The sequence below is a fragment of the Sus scrofa genome, chromosome 1 (genome assembly GCF_054392235.1).
Source record: "Sus scrofa isolate SSC_HxYL_T2T_F1_AM1 chromosome 1, Sscrofa_HxYL_maternal_Yorkshire_Landrace_v2.0, whole genome shotgun sequence".
Lineage (NCBI taxonomy): Eukaryota > Metazoa > Chordata > Mammalia > Artiodactyla > Suidae > Sus > Sus scrofa.
The window spans coordinates 57,235,317-57,260,854 of NC_139383.1; the positions used below are offsets into that span (position 1 = coordinate 57,235,317).

The window sequence follows — 25,538 nt, forward strand, 5'->3', positions numbered from 1 at the left end:
GTGTGACAGGAATATATACGTAAGAGTATTCATCACAGTATTATTTTTTAATCTGATAATAAGGGAAAGATTGCCTTGCACTTTCATAGTATGGAATGAATGGCTGCAAAATATAGGGAGTTTTTAGTGGGAAAATGGTCATACTATGTCATGGAAAAGAACTGATGTCAATTTTTATATAAAATATGGCAACTATATACAAATATATAGAAAAAAAGAGGGAAGCAATATAATTGCCCATGGCTAATTGGATTATGAATTTTTTTTTCTGCTTTTTATAACTTGAACTTTACAAATTACTCCCCCCCCACCCCCACCTCAAAAAAAAGGAGGAAAAGGAAGGAAATTCACTTCCCAAATCTATTCTTAAATTCTTGGTAACTCAGAATTAAAGAAAAAAAATTTAACTTACTTGAGCTTTGTGGTGGAGGAAATTTAACTCCATTGAGCTTTGTGGTGGAGGAATTTGAGTTTTAACTTTAACTTACTATATGGCTAAGCACTGTGTTCAGAGCTATAGCTGATTTGTTGATCTTATTCAAGTTGGCAAAGAACCTCCTCTAAAGTCTATAGCCCTCAAGCACCAAACTCAGATTAAAGAAAATAAGACGAAATATTTGTCCAGGAATATTTTTAAAATATTCCTCCATCACAAAGCTCAATTTGAGTATTCTTCTATAATCACTAGTGTGGATATAAATGTAAACAAGCCTTTAGAAGATCACTTTAAAAAACAATGCTGAATATGACTGTTGTAAAGATCAAGAGTAAATACCTCTAAGATGCATTAGATATACTATTGGGCAAATGAATAAATTCCATGGCTTTTTGTTTTTGTTTTTTGTCTTTTTTGCCATTTCTAGGGCTGCTCCGTGGCATATGGAGGTTCCCAGGCGAGGGGTCTAATCGGAGCTGCAGCCGCTGGTGTACACCAGGGCCACAGCAACACTGGATCCGAGCCACGTCTGCAACCCACACCACAGCTCATGGCAACGCCGGATTCCCAACCCACTGAGCAAGGCCAGGGATCGAACCCAAATCCTCAGGGTTCCTAGTTGGATTCATTAACCACTGAGCCACGACAGGAACTCCGGATGCCTATCTGTTTTGGACTGAATCATGTCCTCCCACAAGTTCATACGTTGAAGCCCCTCACCGCCCCCCAGCCCACCCCACCAGTGTGACTTTTGGAGATTGCGCCTTTAAAGTGGTAATAAAGGTTAAATAAGATCATAGAGGTGGGCCTCTAATCTAACTAGTATCCCTATACGAAAAGGAAGAGACACCAGGAATGCTTGTACTCAAAAGAAAAAGGCCTTTTGAAGACACTGCAAGAGGGGCCTTGGGAGAAATCAAACCTGCCGACACTTTGATCTCGGACCTACAGCATCCATAACTGAAAGAAAATAAACTCTGTTGTTTAAGCTGCCCAGTCTTTGGTACTTTGCTATGGCAGCCTGAGCAGACTAATACAGCATCCTATAGGCTGGTTCAAATGATGGAGTTTCCCAAACAAGGTAGATGGAAGTTCAAATTATGTGCCTAGGAAACCTGCCAGAAAAGTGGCCCTGGTCCCAAGAAGCAAGTAACAAAGAGGTGTATGAAGAGTTTGAAATTGTTTCATAAAATAAGCATGAAAAAGGTAATGTTTTAAAAATATTTTTAATATTAAAATTTGACATTCAACTATTTCATATATATTCCTTTACCTACTTAAGTTGGCCAAAAAAAAAAAAAAAAACCAAAAAAACTTTTTTTTTGTTGAGCTTTTATTGGGGGAAATGGAAGATTATCTTGAAATTAAGTTTTCTGGAAATATAACAATTATTATTTAGCATAGGTGATCAGTCAAATGTTAGAATGAAAATGATTGTGTGTAGAATTCAGTTGAGTTTGAAAGAAATGCTGTTTGGATAAATTTGGTGGGAGTCGATCCTGTAGATATATAGTTATAAATAACTATTTTGGGTTTTTTTTTCTTTTTTTGGCCACACCCATGGCTTGTGGAAGTTCCTGCGCCACAGCTGCAGTAGTGCCAGATCCTTAACCCACTGTGCACAATGGGAACTCTACAACTAACCTATTTGTTTTAAAATAATACACTAAGTTAGAACTCTCTTCTTTATCCCATGCCCTGACATCAGTGGTCACTGCTTTCTGGTTCCTAGAAAATGCTGTTATTCACTGTGTATAAATGGAGATGTCTAGTGATATGTTGACATGTCTTTTTCCTTTTGGTGTGTGTGTTTTTTTTGTTTTTGTTTTTTATTCAGAAAGCATATGGATATTTCTCATCCTAACAAGTTACAGGTAGTCCCAAATTATGCATTTCCTTGAAATGTTTCTGCAGAAAAAAATCAGTCTATTCCCAAGTTCCTCAGTGAAGATGTCACATTAGTGAGAAAGGACTTCACTATGATCTTGGACAAGCTCCAAGGTGAAGACACATGAATCAGTGATTACAAACACAAGTTTTCTAGGCAAGTTACCTCTATGACAAAACTGACAAAAATGCATGCATATATGCTCTTCTTCAAAGTTTCCCTGACAGGGAAATTCCTACCCAAATCAGAAGCCACTGCATCAATCCAAAGAGCTTTTCCTGTGAAAAGGTGAAAACTCAGAAACCACAAGATGCAAAAAAAAGAAGGAATATTGTTGCCTTATATTGAAATCAACATGAGATGCATACAAAATAGGTAAGAGGCTATAAACTGAAGCATGAATTTTGATCAAAGTGGGGTTTTAGGTGTACGTATGTTCCATGTAAATGAACTCCAGCTGCTTACCAGTTCCCCTTGGTTCAGAGAATAAAATGATACTTATGTAAAGGACATGGGTCATATGACTAAGCATCTAGGGGGTCTAAAAGAGGTTGAACTACAGCACCCCCACACCACTCGCTTTTCTAGGGGATCCCAGTAACAACTCTGATAAGTTGCTCTGAGTATCTCTACCTGCAGCACCAAATATAATGCTGTGTATACAATAGGTGGCTCATCAGTGCACATTAAACCAGTAAGTGCCTTGTCAATGCAGTTGTGGAAACAGGGAGAAGGATGGGTCCTGGGAACTTAAATTATTTTTGAACATTCAGGTGCTTCTGTAGTACATATAGAAGAATGTGGAATGTATAGAATTACAGGCATTTATGAGAAAATCGACCAGTATATTAAATTGAATAAGATGTATGCGGCTGGAAAAATGATCCTTGAGTATTTATCAATGGCGTGGGTATCAATCCGCATGCTCACGTAGCTGCTCCTCTGGCTCTTCCTCCGGGGGGAGCTCCTCTCTGAGGCCAGAGTCAGCTGCACCATCATCCTGTCGGGCTTGTCTCCATTGTCAGGCGTGTAGTTGCCCAGGTCGTTCACCTCCCCGTCACTGTAGCTGCCGTCCAGCAGGACTGCACGCGGCTGAGGCAATCCGCAGGTGCAGGGCAGCTGCAGACACAGCAAACCACACATTGGGATAAGAGCTCAGCATCTTCTCTCAGAAGCCCTTCCCAAGACGTGGAGGGTGCATAGTGGCGGGTATCACCTTTTCCTAGTATCTTTTATGGAGCTGGGAAAATAATGGTGGCGCTGTAAACATTCTACAAGAGCAGGTGCCCGTTTTTGACTGGAGTCTACATAGCAACTGTTAGGAAACATCATGTCATATCAGAGACCCACAGAAAGGTTCATGATTAGATCCATCCCCGTGTTCTCCCTGAGATATTTTCATCAGGGCTCATATCAGTTTATTGGAATTCCTGTCGTGGCGCAGTGGTTAACGAATCTGACTAGGAACCATGAGGTGGCCGGGTTCGATCCCTGGCACCGCTCAGTGGGTTAAGGATCAGGTGTTGCCATGAGCTGTGGTGTAGATCGCAGACGTGGCTCGGATCCAAGGTTGCTGTGGCTCTGGTGTAGGCTGGCAGCTACAGCTCTGATTGGACCTGTAGCCTGGGAACCTCCACATGCCATGGATGTAGCCCTAGAAAAGGCAAATATATATACTTACAGTTATTAACTGTGTGCTTATGCATGTATGAGTTAGAAAGATGGGGTGGCAATTTGAAAGGTGTATATAGCATTATGGGTTAGCTTCTCCATGGCTTAGTTTTTCAGGATAACTGTTGAACTGCAGGCAGGAGGTAAAAAGGGAAACCAGGTGGGAAGGAAGATGATCTGGGGAGTGATGGAAGATATATAAAGTCACATGTGAAGGAAAATTTCCTAGAACGGAGGATGTGCTTCCCTGGAAGTGTGTGTGTGTGTGCGTGTGTGTTTACGCAGCATGTATTATAGTGGCAAAAAATGGAAACAATATACTATCCATCAATAGGGGGATAAATCCTGTTACGTCCAAGCCACTGATAATTATGCACCTGTTAAGAAGAATGTTGTGGAAAGAGAAATCCTGGGAGCTTCTTTTATGATACCTCCATGTTCATAAATCATTTGTTCTACCATGATTTTTTTTTTAATCACTAAACTACCAACACCGCCAAGATTAAAGGTACCACATCTTGTCAGCAGCTCCTGGTATAGGGTAGGTGCTACATGTTTGAATAAATGAAAAGATGTAGCCCAGAGCAAATTTCACACTGTTTAAACACATTGTTTTGTTTGCTCTTGAGGAGAGGGTGTCATTACTGCGCTTCGCCGATCAGGTCCAACCCTAGGCTAGTCCAGCCCCGCCCGTGAGCAGACACTTGCGCTCATGATGGAGTCACCTTCTCCTGCGGCTTCCGCTCCTTCCGCTCCTGCACGGTGGTCAGGTAGTTGACGGCCGCGTACTCCAGCACCGAGAGGAACACGAACACGAAGCTGACCCAGAGGTAGATGTCCACGGCCTTGATGTAGGACACGCGGGGCATGGAGGCGTTCACGCCCGTGATGATGGTGGACATGGTCAGCACCGTGGTGATCCCTGCAGACAGTATGAGAAAGAAGCACGGGTTTGCTGTCACCAAACCCACTGGAGGGCTTCCTGCCTCTGCTCTCTCTCCCTCCTGCTCTTCTGGCCTAGAGTGTCTCCATCCCTTCTCTGTCTAGGAAACATCTGCTGACTTTCCAGTTCCAGCTTTTTTTTTTAAGTTCTGTCACTCCACCTCCTCTTGCTCACCCTCTGCCCCCTCTGTATCCCTGCACATTATCCCAGCACCTGCACCACTGCTCTTCCACGAGAGCCCCAGACATGTTGGCAGTAAGACATTTCTTTCCATTCAGCTCTTTAAGACAAAGATTGCGTATATACGAGCAGGTATGTATGTTTCTTGCAACTCCTCCAAAAAAGGAAAAAAGTGCACTGCCCATCAGCTTTGTCAACTTGAGGACTCAGGTGAATTTTACCAAAGATGATGTTAACCTCATTTATGGGAGACAGGTTTTTTTTAACTAGAATGTTTATTTATTGAGCACACTGTTTAAGCTACAGAACAACGGTTAAAGGATAGGGCATCTGTCAGCGGAAATTTCCCAGAGATTTCAAATTAAGCTCAGAACATTTGCTTGGCAAACAACAAATCACAAGGGATTGAGGTCATGGCAAGGGCCAGCTCCAATCCAGTTTCATGAAAACCTGGTGCATCACCCTCTCCCTTGAAGTCCCTGAAGTCTGAACAGTGGTGATGTGTGTGGAGTGGGTGATATATTTAAAGCAAGAAAGAGAGTCGATGGTAAATAGCTCTTGATGCAAGGCTGGTGCAGATTCTCAGATTGGAGTATGTCAGACTTACTGGGGGAGCTTGTTCAAAATGCAAATTCCTGGTCCTTGCTCAGAGATTCTGATCCTATGCATGTAAATGAGACCCAGGATTCTTCATTTTGAACAATTCCCCCCCGAGATTTGGCCACAAAGGTCCCTTGGGCCACCTTCTGAGAAGCCCTGTTATGGAATGTGACTTCCTTCTGTAACTGAGCAAAGAAAGCATCACAGATGAGGACCAGCCACCCCAGAATTCAGTGCTCACAAGCCCAAAGGTGAGCTGTTTGTGGGGGTGCCTGAGGGGAACTTTGCTACACAGTTGGTTTTTTTTTCATAGATTTTTTTTTTTCTTTTTATAGCTACATCAGCAGCATGTGGAAGCTCCTGGGCTAGGGGTCGAATCAGAGTTGCATCTGCTGACCTATGCCACAGCTGTGGCAATGCCTGACCTACTGTGATCCTTAACTCACTGAGTGAGGCCAGGGATTGAACCCGAATCATCACGGACACAGTGTCAGGTTCTTAACCAGCTGAGCCACAACAGGAACTTCTTTCATAGGTTTTTTTTTTTTTTTTTTTTTTTTTGTCTTTTTGCCATTTCTTGGGGTGTTCCTGCGGCATATGGAGGTTCCCAGGCTAGGGGTCAAATTAGAGCCATAGCTGCCGGCCTACGCCAGAGCCACAGCAACGCGGGATCCGAGCCGTGTCTGCAACCTACACCACAGCTCACAGCAACGCCAGATCGTTAACCCACTGAGCGAGGCCAGGGATCGAACCCGCAACCTCATGGTTCCTAGTCGGATTCGTTAACTACTGTGCCATAACGGGAACTCCCTTTCATAGGTTCTTAATGGTAGCATTTTACCTGTGAGTGAATAACTTGACATTGTTCCAAATTATAATGGCAACAGAGATTTAGGACCCATTTGAAAAGAATGATTTTATCTGTAAGGAATTACTTGTATTTTCAGATGTCCAGAATGCGCACTTGAACTGTTTCTTACCTAAAGGGACTCTAGCAGGCACGGCTCTGCGGTCGATCCAGAAGGACACCCAGGACAGCATGACCATCAGGGTGGCAGGAAAGTAGGTTTGGAGCAAGAAGAAGAAGATGTGGCGACGCAGTGTGAAGTTAATGTACAGACGGTTGTACCAGCCTGGGGGAAGATAAGAGAACACGCAGCCTAGCCACTCAGCGCCTTCATAAAACTAATTTTATTCAAGGAATCATAAATGCCTTAGACACTTCCCTGGAACCTTGCCATACCTTTATAAAGCGGACCTGAGAAAAACCATGGGAGAGAGTGATATGATAATTCACATCACATGGGTGAGCCCATCTCAAGGAATCTTTGGCCCCTGTCCTACGCATAGAGGGAGCCCCTTGAGAAGGCCTGTTAAGACTCTCATTACTCAAACTATGGCACAGAGCCCAGCAGCATCACTCTCACTTGTCACTCGTTGGAAATGCAGCCTCTCGGGCCCCACCCGAGATCTACTGAACATTCTGATTCAGAACCTCCTTCTAACACTCCTCCCCACACGATTCATATACACCCTAAAGCTTGAGATGCTTGGATTTAACAACCCCCTTCAGATTTCTTTATGGGGGAAAATGTGTTTGAAGTTAAAATACCAAGCTAGTTACAACTCTGCATCTAGGAACAGCATGAGTGATCACAGGTCTGTGGTCTATGCTTTAGCTCCACTGGGGTGTTCTTTACAAGGAAACAATATGCATGGAGGAGTTGAAAGGAACAGGAGAATAATGGAAGGAAAAGGAAAAGACAGTATAGATAGTATCAGCTTGATGTGATGAAGGCTAAAAGTCAATGGGGGCTTTGCAACATTAACTGGAAAACTTGGCATCCAGGACAATTATGGTTACATAATGGTTACAATTATAACAGTTCCATTTTCAGCAAGTATTGCTGGGAAACCTGGACAGCAGCATGCAAATCAATGAAACTAGAACACACCCTCACACCATGCACCAAAATAAACTCAAAATGGCTGGAAGACTTAAATATAAGACAAAACACCATCAAACTCCTGGAAGAGAACACAGGCAAAACATTCTGACATCAACCTTGAAAATGTTTCCTCAGGTCAGTCTCCCAAGGCAATAGAAATAAAAGCAAAAATAAACCAATGGGACCTAGTCAAACTGACAAGCTTTTGCACAGCAAAGGAAACCAAAAAGAAAACAAAAAGACAACTTACAGAATGGGAGAAAATAGTTTCAAATGATGCAGCTGACAAGGGCCTAATCTCTAAAATATACAAACAACTTACACAGCTCAACAGCAAAAAAGCCAACAACCCAATTGAAAGATGGGCAAAGGACCTGAATAGACATTTCTCCAAGGAAGATATAGATGGCCAACAAGCACTTGAAACAATGCTCAACATCACTGATTATTAGAGAAATGCAAATCAAAACTACCATGAGATATCACCTCACACCAGTCAGAATGGCCATCATTAATGAGTCCACAAGCAACATGCTGGAGAGGGAGTGGGGAAAAGGGAACCCTCCTGCAGTGTTGGTAGGAATGTAAGCTGGTACAACCACTATGGAGAACAGTTTGAAGGTACCTTAGAAAATTATACATAGAACTACTATATGACCCAGTCCCACTCTTGGGCATATATCTGGACAAAACTCTACTTAAAAAAGACACATGCGGAGTTCCTGTCGTGGCGCAGTGGTTAACGAATCCGACTAGGAACCATGAGGTTGCGGGTTTGGTCCCTGCCCTTGCTCAGTGGGTTAACGATCCGGCGTTGCCGTGAGCTGTGGTGTAGGTTGCAGATGCGGCTCGGATCCCGCGTTGCTGTGGCTCTGGCATAGGCCAGTGGCTACAGCTCCGATTGGACCCCTAGCCTGGGAACCTCCATATGCCGCGGGAGCGGCCCAAGAAATAGCAACAACAACAACAACAACAACAACAAAAAAGACAAAAAAAAAAAAAAAGACACATGCACCGTATGTTCATTGCAGCACTATTCACAATAGCCAAGACATGGAATCAACCCAAATGTCCACTGATAGATAGGAAGATGTGGTATATATACAAAACGGAATACTACTTGGCCATAAAAAAGAACAAAATAATGCCATTTGCAGCAACATGGATAGAACTAGAGACTCTTCATCTGAGTGAAGGAAGTCAGAAAGAGAAAGACAAATACCATATGATATCACTTGTATCTGGAATCTAATATATGGCACAAAGGAACCTTTCCACAGAAAAGAAAATCATGGACTTGGAGAAGAGACTTGTGGTTGCCAAGCGGGAAGGGGAGGGAGTGGAAGGGACTGGGAGCTTGGGGTAAATAGATGGAGAACGTTGCCTTTGGGATGGATTAGCAATGGGATCCTGCTGTGTAGCACTGGGAGCTCTGTCTAGTCAATTATGATGGAACACATAATGTGAGAAAAAAGCATGTATATGTGTATGTGTAACTGGGTCACCATGCTATACAGTAGAAAAAAATATATATACAAAGAAATTAAAAATAAAAAATTAAAAAAAATTTTTTTAAAACAATTATAACAGTTCCAGAAAGTTATTATGGAGGTGCTGTAGACAGATGTCTGGGTCCTCCCCAGATGCATATATATAACCCTAACCTCTGTGTAATGGTTATCTGGAGGTGGGGCCTTTGGGAGATGATGACGTCATGAATGGGATTGGTGCCCTTATTTATTTATTCATCTCTCTTGCTTTCTAGGGCTGCACCCATATGGCTGAATCATATGGAAGTTCCCAGGCTAGGGGTCTAATCAGAGCTACAGTGGCCGGCCTACACCACAGCCACAGCAACACCAGATCCAAGCCATGTCTGCGACTTACACCACAGCTCACGGCAACACCAGATCCTTAACCCACTGTGCCATTGTGGGAACTCCAAATTATTGCCCTTATAAAGCAGGTCTCAGAGAACTCCCTAGCCCCTTCCCCCATGTGACAACACAGCAAGTCTGTGAACAAGGAAGCAGGCTCCCATCAGACACAGAATTTGCCAGCATCTCGACCTGGGACTTCCCAGCCTCCAGAACTGTGCAAAATAAATTTCTGTTGTTTAAATACCATATAAAACAATGGTATTTTGTTATAGCAGCCCGAATGGACTCAGACAAGAGGGAATGTCACAAGGCCAAGGGTAAAAGGGATGGGTGTCTTCCAAAGAACCAAGCCTGGTGGGTGATGTATGCAGAGCTAAGAGGAGTGGGATGGCCCTACGTTAGAAGTGAGCGGTGACCTCTGTTGCAGATCAGAGACTTAAAAGGTGGCACTTCCCAGGGCACTCAACCATGAGATGTTCTAGCAGCAGAAACTTCACAAATGTTAGAGCTAAATCATCTTGAGAGGTGATTAGTCGAGAAAGAGGCAAGGGTCTGAGTGAAGCTCAGCTCTTAACCTCAGCTGCCAGGAGGAAGCCCACAGTGCGTGCCCTCAGGCATTGGCAGGCGGCAAGCCTGCCCAGACCCTTGGTTCAAAAAGCAACCACACTGCACACAGGGAAGGACCAGGAGTTCTTGCACCACATCTCCCAAGAGGGTCATAAGAGGGTTTATGCCAACTGTATAGCAGGAAGGGACTGATTAAGAAAGGATCATTCCTGGGAGTTTCCATCATGGCACAGTGGTTAATGAACTCGACTAGCATCCATGAGGACTCAGGGTTTGAATCCCTGGCTTTGCTCAGTGGGTTAAGGATCTGGTGTTGCCATGAGCTATAGTGTGGGTTGCAGATGCGGCTCGGATCCCTAGTTGCTGTGGCTCTAGTGTAGGCTGGTGGCTACACCTCCAATTGCACCCCTAGCCTGAGAACCTCCATATGCCATGCGTATGGCCCTAAAAAGACCAAAAAAAAAAAAAAAAAAAAAAAAAAGAGCATTCCGAGGGGCTAAAGCCAAGAGAATGTGAACAGGAGCAACAGTCCTGAAACTGTAGTTTGTTGCCTGTAGAAGAGAGAATTCTGAGAGTCCTATCAGAGTGAGATGCCCGCTGCTAAACTGGCAATAGGATTTTCTCAAATAGACCTCCCCACACCTCTCATGTTGGAGCCCCAACTAACATTTTCTAGGTTCTCACCTCTGATGCTTTGGTGGCATCAGAAAATCAGCTCCACACCATGTTCACCACCCTCTGGACTGAGTCCCACTTTTGGTTTCAAATGAAGGTGGTACAGGCTCTGCTCCCTTGACAACCAGGTCCCAGGCTTCCAGAGATAGAGGAAGGCCCGCCCCCTCCCCTAGCCCTGCCCCACCTGTGCTGCTGTAGAAGGCCAGTTTGGTGGTGGTGTGGAACTCTTGGATGAGGAACTGGGAGAGTGAGATCCGCTCATCTGTCTTTAAGGAGTCATTGCCTTTCTTCCAGTACAGCATGAGGTCATCTTCTGTGTAGGCATCTGAAAAGAGCCCAGAGTGTGCCCATCAGAGGAAGCGGTTTGGCAGAGCTTGGACCACAGGGCAGGGACAGAGAGAGCTAGAGAGACCTGCGGCTAGCCCCTAATGCTGACTTCGCCTTGCTCTGCCAGGGCGTGGTGTTTAACTTCTGTGTGTGGGGGTGTGTGGGTGTAGTGATGGGTGTCCTCAGTTGTACCTGAGCATCTGAACCACCCCCTGCACTCACAGTACCTGTTCCTGACAACTGCTGCCAAACTTGCTTTTGCCGGGAAATTCTTTCTTCAGTGGAAAACTTATTCAGAAGAGCAAAAAAAGAGATCCAAAAGGAGCTCTCTGGTGGACTGTGTGTATATGTGCCAGGCTGGGGGGCTTGGAAGGAGCCACATTTGCTGAGTCCTCTGCCCCCATCCTTGCCCTGAGGACCTGAGAAACATCCAGGTTCCTTAGAACCAAGTTTAAAACCATTGCCATGGGTGTTATTAAACTGGTCAATTATGGAAATAGGAGGTTTTTGCCTGCAAATTTGTTCCTGATTTTAAAAATTACCTGGGACTTAGCCTCTATTTATTTGTCTTTTTGGGCCACACCTGCAGCACATGGCGGTTCCCAGGCTAGGGGTCTAATCAGAGCTGCAGCTGCCAGCCTACACCACAGCAATGTGGGATCTGAGCCACCTCTGCGACCTACACCACAGCTCACGGCAATGCCGGATCCTTAACCCACTGAGCAAGGCCAGGGATCAAACCTGCATCCTCATGGATGCTAGTCAGGTTCATTTACACTGAGCCATAACAGGAACTCCCTAGCCTCTATCTAAAAAGTCATTTGGGGGAGTTTCTTGGTGGTCTACTGGTTAGGACTCGACCCTTTCTACTGCTATGGCCTGGGTTTAATCCCTGGTCTGGGAACTGAGATTCCACATCAAGCTGCTGCATCCCACCAAGATAGACAGACAGACAGACATTTAAGAAGCATAGTCATGGGAGTTCCTGTCGTGGCTCAGTGGTTAATGAGTCTGACTAGGAACCATGAGGTTCCGGGTTCGATCCCTGGCCTTGCTCAGTGGGTAGAGGACCCTGCGTTGCTGTGAGCTGTGGTGTAGTTTGCAGATGCGGCTCAGATCCTGCATTGCTGTGGCTCTGGCATAGGCCGGAGACTACAGCTCCAATTAGACCCCTAGCCTGGGAACCTCCATGTGCCGCAGGAGTGGCCCTAGAAAAAGGCAAAAAGATAATAAATAAATAAATAAAAAGCATAATCATGAATTAGGAACACATATTGCTCCTGGTAACTTACGAACTATGTGGGGACGTCTGAGGACAAGTCTACTCACAGCTCTCAATTTCAAGCGAGCACGTTTGTGTGTCCAGTGGAAATCGGCTAAAGTCCATGTTGCACATTGCGGTCACCGTGACCCTAGAAAGAAAAAGACAAAATCCAAGTTTGCGGAGGTTGCAAAACACTAGTGCAAAATGGTAAAACAGATAAGGCCGCTGCTCCCTCCCAATATAACTGCCTCCTTCTTATAATTCATAAGCAGTGTGTCAGGATTTAGAGAGCCAAGTAGCTTATGAGTGATACCCACACTGGAGTACTCTTGGGTGTTTACATTTAATCTCAGGGTCAGTGTGGAGCAAACAATGTCTCCACTAACTGCCACTGTATGCAAGCATTTTAGAGAAGTAATGGGCTAAATGGATACAACAAGGTGAAATCACAACTCACCTGCTAAGGTTTCTTCAAAGAAACCCCAGGAGCATGTATTGCTCTTCAATTTTAGATTCTTTCAAGTTCTCCTGTTCCTTGTTTTTGTTTTGTTTTGTTTTTAGGGCTGCACCTGCAGCATATGGAAGTTCCCAGGCTAGGGGTCAAATCAGAGCTACAGCTGTCACAGCAATGCCAGACCTGAGCTGCATCTGTGACCTGTCCCACAGCTTGCAGCAATGCTGGATCCTTAACCCACTGAGTGAGGCCAGGAATCAAACGTGCACCTTCACAGACACTGTGTTGGGTTCTTAACCCACTGAGTCACAATGGGAACTCCCTGATTGATTTTACTGATAATCAGTATTTGTGTACAGTATGTTAGAAATAATATCAATGAAGCACTTAGACCAGTTGCCATATGACACTTTTTGATATAATGTTGATTTTTTTGTTGTTGATAATAAGAGCTACTAGTAGACACAGGTGTTTTTAGTGGAAAATTCCATCGGAGATCACAGTAATGGAAAAACCCTGGAAGATCTTACTGTATCAATATGCAAGTGCTTGCTGGCATCTAATGGTTTTTTTTAGCATTTACATGAAAAAATAGGCTCCTGCATCAAAGAATAAGCAAATATAGATCATTAGTCATTGAAGAAAGCTCTCCTGCCCACTATGGAATCCCACGGCAGGATGTGATTAACAGTCACTGGCTGCTGTTACATACTATTCTTCAACCACAGAAGGCTGCCTATGTATACATTGTGAAAATTATCTGGATAATTGGTGGCCAAAAAGAAACAAATCAATTTAAATGGAAATTTTAAGGAATAAGAATTTCTTGAAATGAAATTATCCAAATATTTTCCTTACTCCATTTGAATGTTGGAATGAGAAGGATTTTGTATTGTTAGCAGCTGGGCAGTCTTATCTCCCCTGGAAATACTGATATACGGGATGTTTCTGGTGGGGGGTTGGGCTGGCCCCTGACTTGGAAACTAATGGGTGGATTTCTATTTCTATGGGCACAGCACCAGCATAACCATGCCTGATGCCACCACCATCAAGAAAGAAACTAAGGGGAGTTCCCATTGCAGCTCAGCAGGTTATGAACCTGACTAGTATCCATGAGGATTCGGGTTTGATCCCTGGCCTCGCTTAGTGGGTTTAAGGATCTGGCTTGCCATGAGCTGTGGTGTAGGTTGTAGATGCAGCTCAGACCCCATGTTGCTGTGACTGTGGTGTAGGGCAGCAGCCACAGCTCTGATTCAACCCTTAGCCTGGGAACTTCCATATGCCACAGATGTAGCCCTAAAAAGCAACAACAAAAAAATAAAAAGGAAAGAAAAGAAACTAGGAACTAATCTTGGGGACACTTGGGACAAACTTTGGGAACATGAAATGTCAAATGCAAACAGTGGTTGCTATGAACAAAAGGATTGAATAGCCTTTCCTCTTTGTATCAGCTGGTAAAGGAACAGTTGTTTTTAGAATCACAGACCTCATCAGACTGGTTCTTGGCACCCTGACTTGACACTTTTCTTTCTTTCTTTTTTTTTGGCTACAGTGTGCAGCAGCTTGATTTGGGATCTCAGATCCCAGACCAGGGACTGAACCTGAGCCACAGCAGTGAAAACACCAAATCCTAATCCCTAGACCACCAGGGAACTCCCAGATACTTTTCCACTTGTAACCTGCACATTGCACAAGCTCAGGGTGGTGGAACCTACCCATGTTTATTTTTGTTTCCTCCAAGACCTTTTAAATTGTTTCACCTAGAGGTTCTTCTCTTGTCTTGGATGGAAACTTAGCAGGCCCTGTGATTTTCCTGCTTATTCTCATGTAATAGGCAGTCAAATTCTCAGAAGTGACAAAACATATCTCAATTCAGAAATTAAAAGAGGGAGTTCCCACTGTGGCTCAGTGGTTAACAAGCCCAACTAGCACCCGTGAGGACACAGGTTCGATCCCTGGCCTTGCTCAGGGGGTTAAGGATCCAGTATTGCTGTGAGCTGTGGTGTAGGTCACAGAGGTGGCTCAGATCCTGTGTTACTGTGGCTCTGGTGTAGGCTGGCAGCTGTAGCTCTGATTCGACCCCTAGCCTGGGAACCTCCATGTACTGAGGGTGCAGCCCTAAAAATACAAAAAGACAAAAAAAATTAAAAGAATTTTGGTCCAGGGTATTAATCAACACTTCAAACTTCAGGAGTTCCCGTCATGGCTCAGTGGTTAACGAATCCGACCAGGAACCATGAGGTTGCGGGTTCAATCCCTGGCCTTGCTCACTGGTTTAAGGATCCGGCATTGCCATGAGCTGTGGTGTAGTTTGCAGACGTGGCTCGGATCCCAGGTTGCTGTGGCTCTGGCATAGGCTGGTGGCTGTAGCTCCGATTAGACCCCTAGCCTGGGAACCTCCGTATGCCGCAGAAGTGGCCCTAGAAATGGAAAAAGACAAAAAACAAAACAAAACAAAACACACTTCAAACTTCATTCACACTGAGACTTCTGCTTCCCCTCTCCAGCTAAGGCACAGCTGGCATTTAAGTGGTCATTGTCTGATCACCTCCAGCACAAATGAAGTAAGAGGGAAGGTGGGATGCTTCTCTGGCTTCAGGTGGCTTCAGGCTCTCTGGGCCAGTTAAAGCTGAGACTTTCCTTCCTGGTCCTTCATTTCCACCTATGAGCACTTCCATCCTCCAGCAGCACCTCCTGTCCCATCCACTGTCCATTCCACACACACTTAACTATTTCCAACATCCTGGGAGTGTAGACCGACTCCACCACAGCCAAATTCCTCCTGGCTCTCGCCCTCGTGGTTAGACAGTTCTTTTCTCTGCCTTGAACTGCAGTGTCTGAACTGAAATGCACCATCAGCACAGCCCAGAGGGAGTAGATCACAGTCAGTAGCTGAGTCATTTCCTCATGAAGGCCTGTAGCCCATCTCCACATGTTCTCCCATAGGGAGGTGGGCACCATGAGTTTCTTTCTTTCTTTTTTTTTTTTTTTTTTTTTTTGCCTTTTCTAGGGCTGCTCCCTCGGCATATGGAGGTTCCCAGGCTAGGGGTCCAATCAGAGCCATAGCCGACAGCCTACACCGCAGCCATAGCAACTCTGGATCTGAGCCGCGTCTGCAACCTACACCACAGCTCATGGCAATGCCAGATCCTTAACCCACTGAACAATTCCAGGGATCAAACCTGCAACCTCATGGTTCCTAGTTGGATTCGTTAACCACTGAGCCATGACTGGATCTCCACCACGAGTTTCTAAAGTGGGCATTCAAGGAAAGCCCCATTGCCATGTCTATGTTCAAGGAAAGCTTATCCAGGTCAATGCTTAATGAGCAATTAAACATTTCTAAGGCTACTGCACAACAAGAGAATATAGCCAATATTTTATAATAACTGTAAAGCGAGCATAGTTTATAAAAATCTTGAATCAGGGAGTTCCTGTTGTGGCCCAGCAGTAACGAACCAAACTAGTATCCATGAGAATGCAGGTTTGATCCCTGGCCTTGCTCAGTGGGTTAAGGATCCATCTTTACTGTAAGCTGTGGTGTTAGGTCGCACACTCGGCTCAGATCCCATGTTGCTGTGGCTGTGGTGTAGGCTGGTAGCTGCAGCTCTGATTTGACTCCTAGCCTGGGAACTTCCACATGCCATAGGTGCAGCCATAAAACGCAAAAATAAAAACAAACTCAAATTGCTATGTTGTATACCTGAAACTAGTATAGTCTTATAAATAAATTGTGTTAAATAAGAAAATAAAGGAAGTATTTCTAAGGCCTCTGAGCTCATGAGATTTTATCTTTTATATTTTCAAAGTGATACTCAAAACACCATTTAAAATCATCAAGTGGCCCTGGGTGCCCATAATTTCTCAAGGAGGACACTGGTGAGAAGGGACATAAAACATGCTTGAACTGGCCAGGTGAGGTAAACAATTTTTTTTTTCTTGGCCATGCCTGTAGCATGCAGAAGTTCCCAGGCCAGGGACTGAACCTGTGCCATAGCAGCAAACTGAGCTAGGGAACTCCACGAATTTTTTTTAACCAAAGTTCCAAAATGGGAATCAGAGAAGTAAATGGAGGCAGGCCTTTGAAAAGAATACATTATCTATTTCTCTGACTCCTACTCGAGAAAGAAAACTTTTATGAAACACTTAAATGTGAATTATAATGCACAAGGCATAAATCATAAGTACAGCATGAGAAATTTTCCCAAATGTATATTCAAGACCAGATAATTCTTCCAAATAATTCAAGACCAAAAATTCCCCAAATGTTTACTCATGGGCAGAGTTAGATTTTCTGCATGTTGAAAAGTTAGCAGCTCCTGGAGAGTGAGAAGCAGATGGTTCAAAGCTAAAAAGCAAACCTCTGGGGTGTTGACCAGTGATGTTCTTGGTTGACAATGATTTGCCCTTCCTCCCAGGCTTCCTGGGTACCAGGACCCTGAGGAAAAGAGGCCCAGAAGGAGGCCAGGAAGGGAGTTCCCTTTGTGGTGCAGTGGGTTAAGAATCTGACTGCAACAGCTCTGGTGGCTGAAGAGGCACAGCTTCAGTCCCTGACCTGGCGCAGTGGGTTAAAGGATCCAGCATTGCAGCATCTGCAACATAGGTCACAGCTGGAGCTTAGATTCAATCCCTGGCCCAGGAATGTCCATAGTTCATGGGTATGGCCTTATAAAGAAACAAACAAATCAATCAATGGAGACGGCCAGGAAGGGGCCCACCTGAGGCTGTAGAGCACTTTGCCATCGGGCTGCACCCGCAGCATCACGTTGTCTGTGGTGGTGTCGTGGATGAAGGAGCGCTTGGAGTGCACAAAGAACATGTCGGGGACCCAGATCTTCTTCACCAGCCGGCCGTCGAAGGTCATGCTGAGGTTGTTGGTGCTCGGGAAGGACAGCCTCTCGTCCTTCCAGTAGTGCCTCAGGTACAGGGTCATCGTGAAGTCCTGGGGGCCAAGGGCAGAGAGAGGGGACCCTACACATTGAATGGCTGGGTGTCAACAGGACATCCTGTCCCCCATCACCTGGCCAGAGAGTGAAACTCAGCCTTTAGTCCCTGGGTTTGCTGCCCAGGGAGGGGAAAAACCTACAGGAGGGGACCTACCAAGAGGCTATATAGGGGGTGGCCCTGACGCCCCACCCCATCACTTGCCTCCACTGGAGAAGGCTGCTACCCCAGCCCCCACACAGGGCCAGTGGCAAGTGCCCAAGGCAATGCCTCTGGAAGCAGCCCTCAACCAGGCAGTGGGGTGGAGGAAGGTTGGGGAATAGTAAGTGACCCAGCTCCCTGGCCCCCCTAGATTGGATGACCAGGAGGGCCAAGTCCCATGGAGATCTGGTCTGAAGACACAGCCCTTTTAGCCTCTTTCCCACCTCCTGTCTTACCTCCCCACCCTCTTGGTGTGTTTTCTGGGATCACCTCCCAATAAACGACTTGTACCAGAATGCTCGTCTCAGGTCTGCTTCTTAGGGACACCGAGCTAAGACAAAATCTGGTAAGTCAAGGAATTGTTGACTGTTCTATTTTTATCTAAACCCACTAAAAAAGAAAAAAGAAAAAGGAAATGTTTGCTCTTTCTGCATTTTCACAGTCAGACCCAGAATCCACAGCAGTGGCACAAATGGGTGCATGGACCCTGCTTCTTATGTTGGAGAGGCTTAGCCCAGCGAGCATATCCCCAGGGCAAGAGCCTAGACAGTGGGGTGGGGAAGATCACGCCTGTCCTCTGGCTCTGTTTCATATCAGATGGGTAGCTGTGTGCAAGCGTCTCCCTGAGCCATCTGTAAAACTAGTGAGGGAAACCCCACTGCCTGGGGAATTGTGAGACTGGATGAGTCCTTTTGTGCAGAGCTCCTGGCCCAGCATGGCCCCTGTGGGAATGCCCCCACTTGCAGCCCTGCTCAGAGAAGCACTTACCATGTCGACCTCTGAGATGCTGTCCAAGCTCTCCACCTGCACGTCCACACCAACAGGAATGGCCGGGCCTGGGGACGGGGCATGGCAAGAACATTTATTGTTTTCACTTGAACTTTGACTATGAATGACACAACCATAGGGAACATTTTCCCTGGAACCTCTGTGTCTTGTCACGTGTGAAGGTTTGGTGTCCTCCATGCCAGGCTGAAGTAAAAACAGAGACAAAAGGCTGGCTCCCTGGATGATTCCAGTTAAGGTAAAAAAAAAAAAAAAAAAAAAAGTTTTGGTCTGAATCATCCAGATGCTTCTGAAACCATGAGATTAGTTCATCTTTGGTTACACACGCTCATCTAAAGGTAAGATAATGAAGATTTAGGTCAAAGTCAGGTCCCGTCAAAGGCATTACTCTATAACTTGAGTATACATACATTTTTGTTTTACATTTACTTCCTGATTTTGCACCCTCTTTCATCTTGGAAGCCAGTGCCTATGGCCTTGAGAAAGGCATTGTTTGGTAACTCGGTACCCAGAACCAAAGTCAAATTCAGAATATTAGCTAAGCCCACAGATGTGTATCTTTGTTACCTAATGGAGTAGCTTCCACAGGGGATGTGATCCACTGGGGTGAATATGAAAATATTAGATTTGGGGGGGGGGGACATTTCTAGGCCATAAAAACTCAAATATTCACAAAGAGAGAGAAAAAGAGTTCCCGTTGTGGCTCCACAGCAGTGAACCTGACTAGTATCCATGAGGACGCAGGTTTGATCCCTGGCCTTGCTCAGTGGGTTAAGGATCCAGCGTTGCCGTGAGCTGTGGTGTAGATCGAAGAGGTGGCTCGGATCCCACGTTGCTGTGGCTGTGGTGTAGGCGGGCAGCTGCAGCTCCGATTTGACCCCTGGCCTGGGAACTTCCATATGCTGCGGGTGAGGCCCTAAAAAGAAAAGAGAGAAAAAAAGTACACGAAGGGAAGGAGACTGCTGGCCCTCTCCTCCCTGCTTCCAGGCATGCAGGGCAGGCATGGAACACTCTTGGATCAGCACCAAGTGAAAAGGTAGGTTTGGCTCCAACAGCAGCCAATTGTGGATGCAGTAGGGCTGCCCTTTCAGAACCTACTTATTCTTTGGGCAAAGTGCCTGTAAGAAATAAAAGGCATGAGAATGATTTTTGAAATATTTCTCTCCCCCCCATCCCGCCCCGCCCCAGGGGAAATAAAAACATAAGGATGAAAACACCGCTTGACTCTAAGAACGCTGAAATATGGCAGCTTGCAGGCTAAACTTCCAAGGGCTTTGGCATCCCTCAGCACTAAATCACTATTTTCTCAAACTATTTTCATTTAATTAAACCCAGCAGACCACACTCCGCCCTCAGAGATGGACCCAGAGTTCTGTCTGCCAGCTTCTGGTTGAGAACAAATTTAGTCTGAGATTGCTATTTCAGAGCATTGGCAGGAGGCAGCTCTGGGCTGCAGCTGCCCCGTCTTCCCCTCGCCTTCCCCACAGCCAGCTGCTGGCCTCCCTGGTGCTGAGCGGTCCTTTTCGGGAACAGTGGCAGCTCGGCTGGCCTGGTCTGGTCACCAACCCACAGGCACATGTTCAGCAGAGCCCAGGGCAGGCCAACCAGGGCAAGAGCTCAGGCAGCGTGAGCTCAGGGCTTTGTCCACCAAGCACAACCCAGACAGACCTGATCAGCCAGGAGCAACGCTGGGTGGTCCCTTGGCTTGGTTTCTGCCCACAGACAGACAGATGGACCTGTAGAAAGAAGACGAGCCCCAAGAGTGCATGCCTCATACCTCCAAAGCCAGGCCTCATGCTGAAATCGTGGTCGTCTATCCTCAGGAGCTGTTCTGATTTCGTCAGGGGCGATTTGGTGATATCCGGGCTTCGTTTAAGAATTGGGCTGCAGGGAGGGGGAGAAGGCAGGTTGATCACATATCCTAATTAAGCCAGATAAAACCCATTTGCCTTCAGACTTGGTCTTGACAGGTTTGATGGGATGGGTTATTTCTTCTTTTAAGCTGTTAAGAATCCTCTCTTCCGTCCTCCAGCTCTCTGGATAAATGAACCGACCCAGAAGGTCCAAGACAGAGATTTAGAAGCATGAACGAGGAGCTTTAAAAATACCAGCGTCCAGGCCCCACCTCCCAGGTGCTGGATTGGGTGGTCTGGGAATGGGGCCTGCACATTGGTGTTTTAAAAAGTTTCCCAGATGATTTGAATGTGTAAACAAGGCTGCAAATTGCTGATCCTGGGCCTACTTAATTAGTCTAAATTCCCCCCCAAATCTCCTCAGCCATTGTGGGCAGGTTTGAGCTGGAAGGGAGAGGCAGTGGGTGTGAGCTGAGCTTGGCTGCCTTGGATTTTGTTGACCCATTCGGAGGAGGGAGCATGGACTTGCCCTTGGGTCAAATGCCAACCGTCCTGGCTCTCTGGGAGGGAGCTTCTTGTGCTTCTGCTTCCGAGTTGCACCTAGGGCCACTGTAATTTATTTTCACTTTTTCTAAATAGGCAATATGTTTGCAGGGTTTGACAATTTTCAAAAAAAGGAAATGCAGTGAAAAGTTGTCCTTCTACCTCTGCCTCCATCCATCCCATCTCCCCATCCACTGGTACCTGTCTTACTGGTTTCTAGTCCATCCATTCAGAGTATCTCATAGATACATGTAAATGCAAATATGTATTCTTTGATCTCCTATTTTGTCCAGTTTCATTGAGATAAAATTAACAGGTAACATGGTATTAGTTTTAGGTGTACAACATAATGATTTGATACATGTGTATCTTGTGGTAAAATTATTACCACTATAAATGGAATTAACATCCATCACTCACATAGTCACACTTTTTTTTTTTTTGTCTTTTTTAGGGCTGCACCCATAGCATATGGAAATCCCAGGCTAGTGAATTGGGTCAGAGATGCAGCTGCCAGGCATAGCCACAACCACAGCAATGCCAGATCCTTAACCCACTGAATGAGGCCAAGGATCAAGCCCAAGTCCTCATGGATACTAGTCAGGTTTGTTACTGCTGAGCTATGGCACAAACTCCATAGTCACAATGTTTTTCCCCTTGTGATGAGAAACTTTATTTATTTATTGTCTTTTTAGGGCCACACCAGCGGCATATGGAGGTTCCCAGGCTAGGGGTCTAATCCAAGCTACAGCTGCCAGCCTACACTTCAGCCATGATAGATCCAAGCCGTCTTTGCAACCTACACCACAGCTCACAGCAACGACAGATACTTAACCCACTGAGCGAGGCCAGGGATTGAACCCGCAACCTCATGGTTCCTAGTTGGATTCATTTCTGCTCTGCCATGATGGGAACTCTGAGAAACTTAAGAGCTATTTTCTTGGCTGCTTTCAAATATATAATACACCATCGTAAACTGTAGCTATTGCTGTACATACATGCAGTCACTGCTGTACAGTGCAATGTGCATGCTGTAAATTATATTCCCAGGACTTACTTATCTAACAACTAGAAGTCTGCACCTTTCCATCCGCTTCCCCTATTTCGCCTACCCCGCACCCCCCACCTGGCTTCTTCACCTGAAACAAGGTGAAGCGCTGTGACCTGACAAGGGGTGCCCAGCGCAAATGAGAACATGTGTGTGCGATGAGCTTTTCAAACTAAGGTGGAACACAAACGGAAGAAGCCATTGTCGCCTCTGAGCCAACAAGGACGTTTCCTTCTAAAGGAAGGAAGTCACTGTGCTGGCAGCAAAGGCCCAGTGTTAGAATCTGAACCAGTGAATCAGGAGTGAGCTACGCTGCTGATGGATGGCAACGAGGAAGCTGGGAACGTCAAAGGGGAGGAGAGCCAATCCCCCGTTTAGGTTCACCTCCTCTCTCTCTCTCTCTCTCTCTCTCCCCCTGGAGCCGGGAGCCCCCTCCTGTCTCTTTCTTGGCTCCCCCTTCCTCTTGTCCCCTTTCCTCTACTTCCTGCTCCTTAGCGGGGGAGGGGGGGAAGGGGAAAGTTAGCGGAGCGGGAGGGGGGCGCTGGTGCTGAAAATCTGTCTCTGAGCTGTGGGAAGAGCCCTTGCCGATGCTGCGGATACTGCGCATGCGCCCACAGACGTTGTCTGCCTTACTGGAGGGCATCTCTGGGCACTCCAGTCTTTGACACTTACTATGAAAATTAAAAATAAAGGCGTCCTAGAGAGTCTAGATATTCAAATCAACAAAGCATACTTCACCTTCCAGATTTGCTTCAAATCTAACTAGCATAAAACGTGAAAGAAAAAAAAAAAAAAAAACCCAACCATGAAGCAGCCATGCATTAATTCAGCTTTTTGAGGAATATTTTCTCAGTACCCACAGGAGCAGGGATTGGAAGATTAATTGCTCAGAAGGCCTGATTTTAAAAGATCTGACCTAAATGTTCTCCCCCACTGAAACTGATGTTACTCTTAACCTGAATCTACCATGAAGCTGTCAGTACGGAGAGGGAGATGTTGCCCCGTGGAGTGTACTTGGGCATCCTTGCCCTGGAGCTTAGGGATTCAGCCAAATGGGTACTGGCAGGAGATGAGAGACAGGGGTTATTCCTCCTGCTTTCCCTGCTTTGATGCCAAGGACTAGCAATGTCTGTGTAGCTCTGGGATTACAGATAATCACAGTATTTTCAATTAAGCTCCCATAACACAATTCCCCCTTCAGGCTTACAGGTGGTCATGGCTTCTGGCTGTTCGCAATGCCGGGCGGCATCAGCCTGGCTGGCTGCTTCCCTGAACCCTGCCCACAGCTCTGCAAACAGTCCCTTTATTCAGTTACTGGTTAAGCCCTTTTGAGTATAAGGCTGTTTTCTGCCAGGACGTGACTGATGCACATCAGGGCTGATGTGTAGGGATTATGTCAACGGGGGCAGAGTAGATCTGGGATCAAGGTGAGCTCTACAGGAGCAGGTTTCTGGAGTGGAGGAGGGCTAAGGCAGGAGGGAGGGCTGCCCTTTGGGCTACAGGCCATCATGACAAATGGTCAACAAGGGCAAGGCAAGGCTGCAGGCCACTGAGAGCACAGTCCTTTTCATCTTCAGCATCTTGTGCAGAGCTAGGCCCCCGAAGGTTCTCAGCACATGTTTGTGGACAAAGAAAGGAATCAGCCCCTTAAATGGGGGCCAGAAAAGAGAGGCAGGAAGGACCCAAAGAGAAGGTAGGAAGGAAAATCACATTTGGCCCTGATCTTAATTGTGGCTTGTGGCCAGCCTGAAATAGAACTGAGCACAGAAAAAGGTTTGTCAAATTCTGAGATGTCACTGCCTTTGCCATCATGAAGCTTAGATTCTAGCTCAAAAAAAAAAAAAGACTGATAAATAGGATGCCTTTCTATTGTTGTTTGATATATATATATATATATATATTTTTTTTGTCTTTTTGCTATTTCTTTGGGCCGCTCCCGCGGCATATGGAGGTTCCCAAGCTAGGGGTCCAATCTGAGCTGTAGCCCCCGGCCTACGCCAGAGCCACAGCAACGCGGGATCCGAGCCACGTCTGTGACCTACACCACAGCTCATGGCAACACCGGATGGTCAACCCACTGAGCAAGGGCAGGGACCGAACCCGCAACCTCATGGTTCCTAGTCGGATTCGTTAACCACCGAGCCACGACGGGAACTCCCCACTGTAACTTGCTTTTAATTCAAGTTACAATACAGCATGAAATATTTTTCATGTCATCAGCATCTTTTTGCCAGCTGAGGTGTGATTTTTTTATGTGTGTGTCCTTTTATTTTAGGGCTGCACCCATGGCATATGGAGATTCCCAGGCTAGGGGTCGAATTGGAGCCACAGCCTCTGGCCTATACCACAGCCACAGCAATGCCAGATCTGTGTCTTGTCTGACACAGCAACACGAGATCCCAGCCTCATCTGCAACCTACACCACAGCTCATGGCAACACTGGATCCCTAACCCCCTGAGAGAGGCCAGGGATTGAACCCAAATCCTCATGGATGCTAGTTGGATTCATTAACCACTGAGCCATGATGGGAACTCCTGAGGTGTGATTATTAACTTTGAAATGAAGTGTGACACGCAGCAAATACTAGGGATAACTAACACTGCTTGAGTACTTACTCTCTGCCAGTTACCACGCTAACTATATTACATGTATTAACTTGGGTTGGTCCTCATAACAGCCCCATGAAATAGGCCTTACCGTTGCCCCCATTTTATACACAAAGATACTAATACACAGAGGGTTCGAATAACTTGTAAAAGTGTTGGAGCCAAGACTTAAATCCAGAGGATCTGGCTCCAAGGCTTGGAGGCAAAGGTGGCCTCAGTGTCTTCTTGAAAACTCTGGCTCCCCTTGCGTGGAATTTGGGTTAGATATGGAAGGTCTGAGCTTATTTTTCCCCTCACACAGAAGCCAACATGGACCTTGCGCAAAACTGGTGCCCATCACTTATTAAATTTTTTCTTGAAGGGGGCGAGGTACCTGCGGCATACGGAAGTTCCCAGGCTAGGGGTTGAATGGGAGCTATAGCTGCTGGCCTATACCACAGCCACAGCAATACTAGATTTGAGTCACATCTGCAACCTACACCACAGCTCATGGCAATGCAAGATCCTTTACCCACTGGGCAAGGCCAGGGATTGAACTCGAATCCTCATGGATACTAATCAGATTCGTTAGTGCTGAGCCATGATGGGAACTCCAGGTGGGCATTTTTTAACATCTGTTTTTATTCTGTCCTCTTGGAGAGAATGAAAACTTCTGACCTATGGTACTTCTTGATATTCTCTTATATTTTTTTAATTTTTTTGTCTTTTCAGAGCCACACCTG

General features: G+C 45.9%; 1 protein-coding gene across 2 annotated transcripts in view; it reads right to left on the reverse strand.

Moving 5' to 3' along the window:
• Positions 1-2,246: 2,246 nt before the first annotated feature.
• The window catches only part of GABRR1 (gamma-aminobutyric acid type A receptor subunit rho1), a 43,515-nt gene continuing 20,223 nt past the window's right edge, over positions 2,247-25,538 (reverse strand). For both annotated transcript variants that reach the window (XM_084960002.1, XM_084959991.1), the window contains exons 3-10: positions 20,543-20,649; positions 18,748-18,815; positions 17,553-17,776; positions 12,446-12,528; positions 10,974-11,114; positions 6,699-6,851; positions 4,721-4,917; positions 2,247-3,443 (exon numbers count right to left, since the gene is read on the reverse strand). In XM_084960002.1, coding sequence (XP_084816128.1) covers positions 3,150-3,443; positions 4,721-4,917; positions 6,699-6,851; positions 10,974-11,114; positions 12,446-12,528; positions 17,553-17,776; positions 18,748-18,815; positions 20,543-20,649 — 1,267 coding nt within the window. In that variant the 3' untranslated portion in view covers positions 2,247-3,149. The remainder of the gene's footprint in view (positions 3,444-4,720; positions 4,918-6,698; positions 6,852-10,973; positions 11,115-12,445; positions 12,529-17,552; positions 17,777-18,747; positions 18,816-20,542; positions 20,650-25,538) is intronic.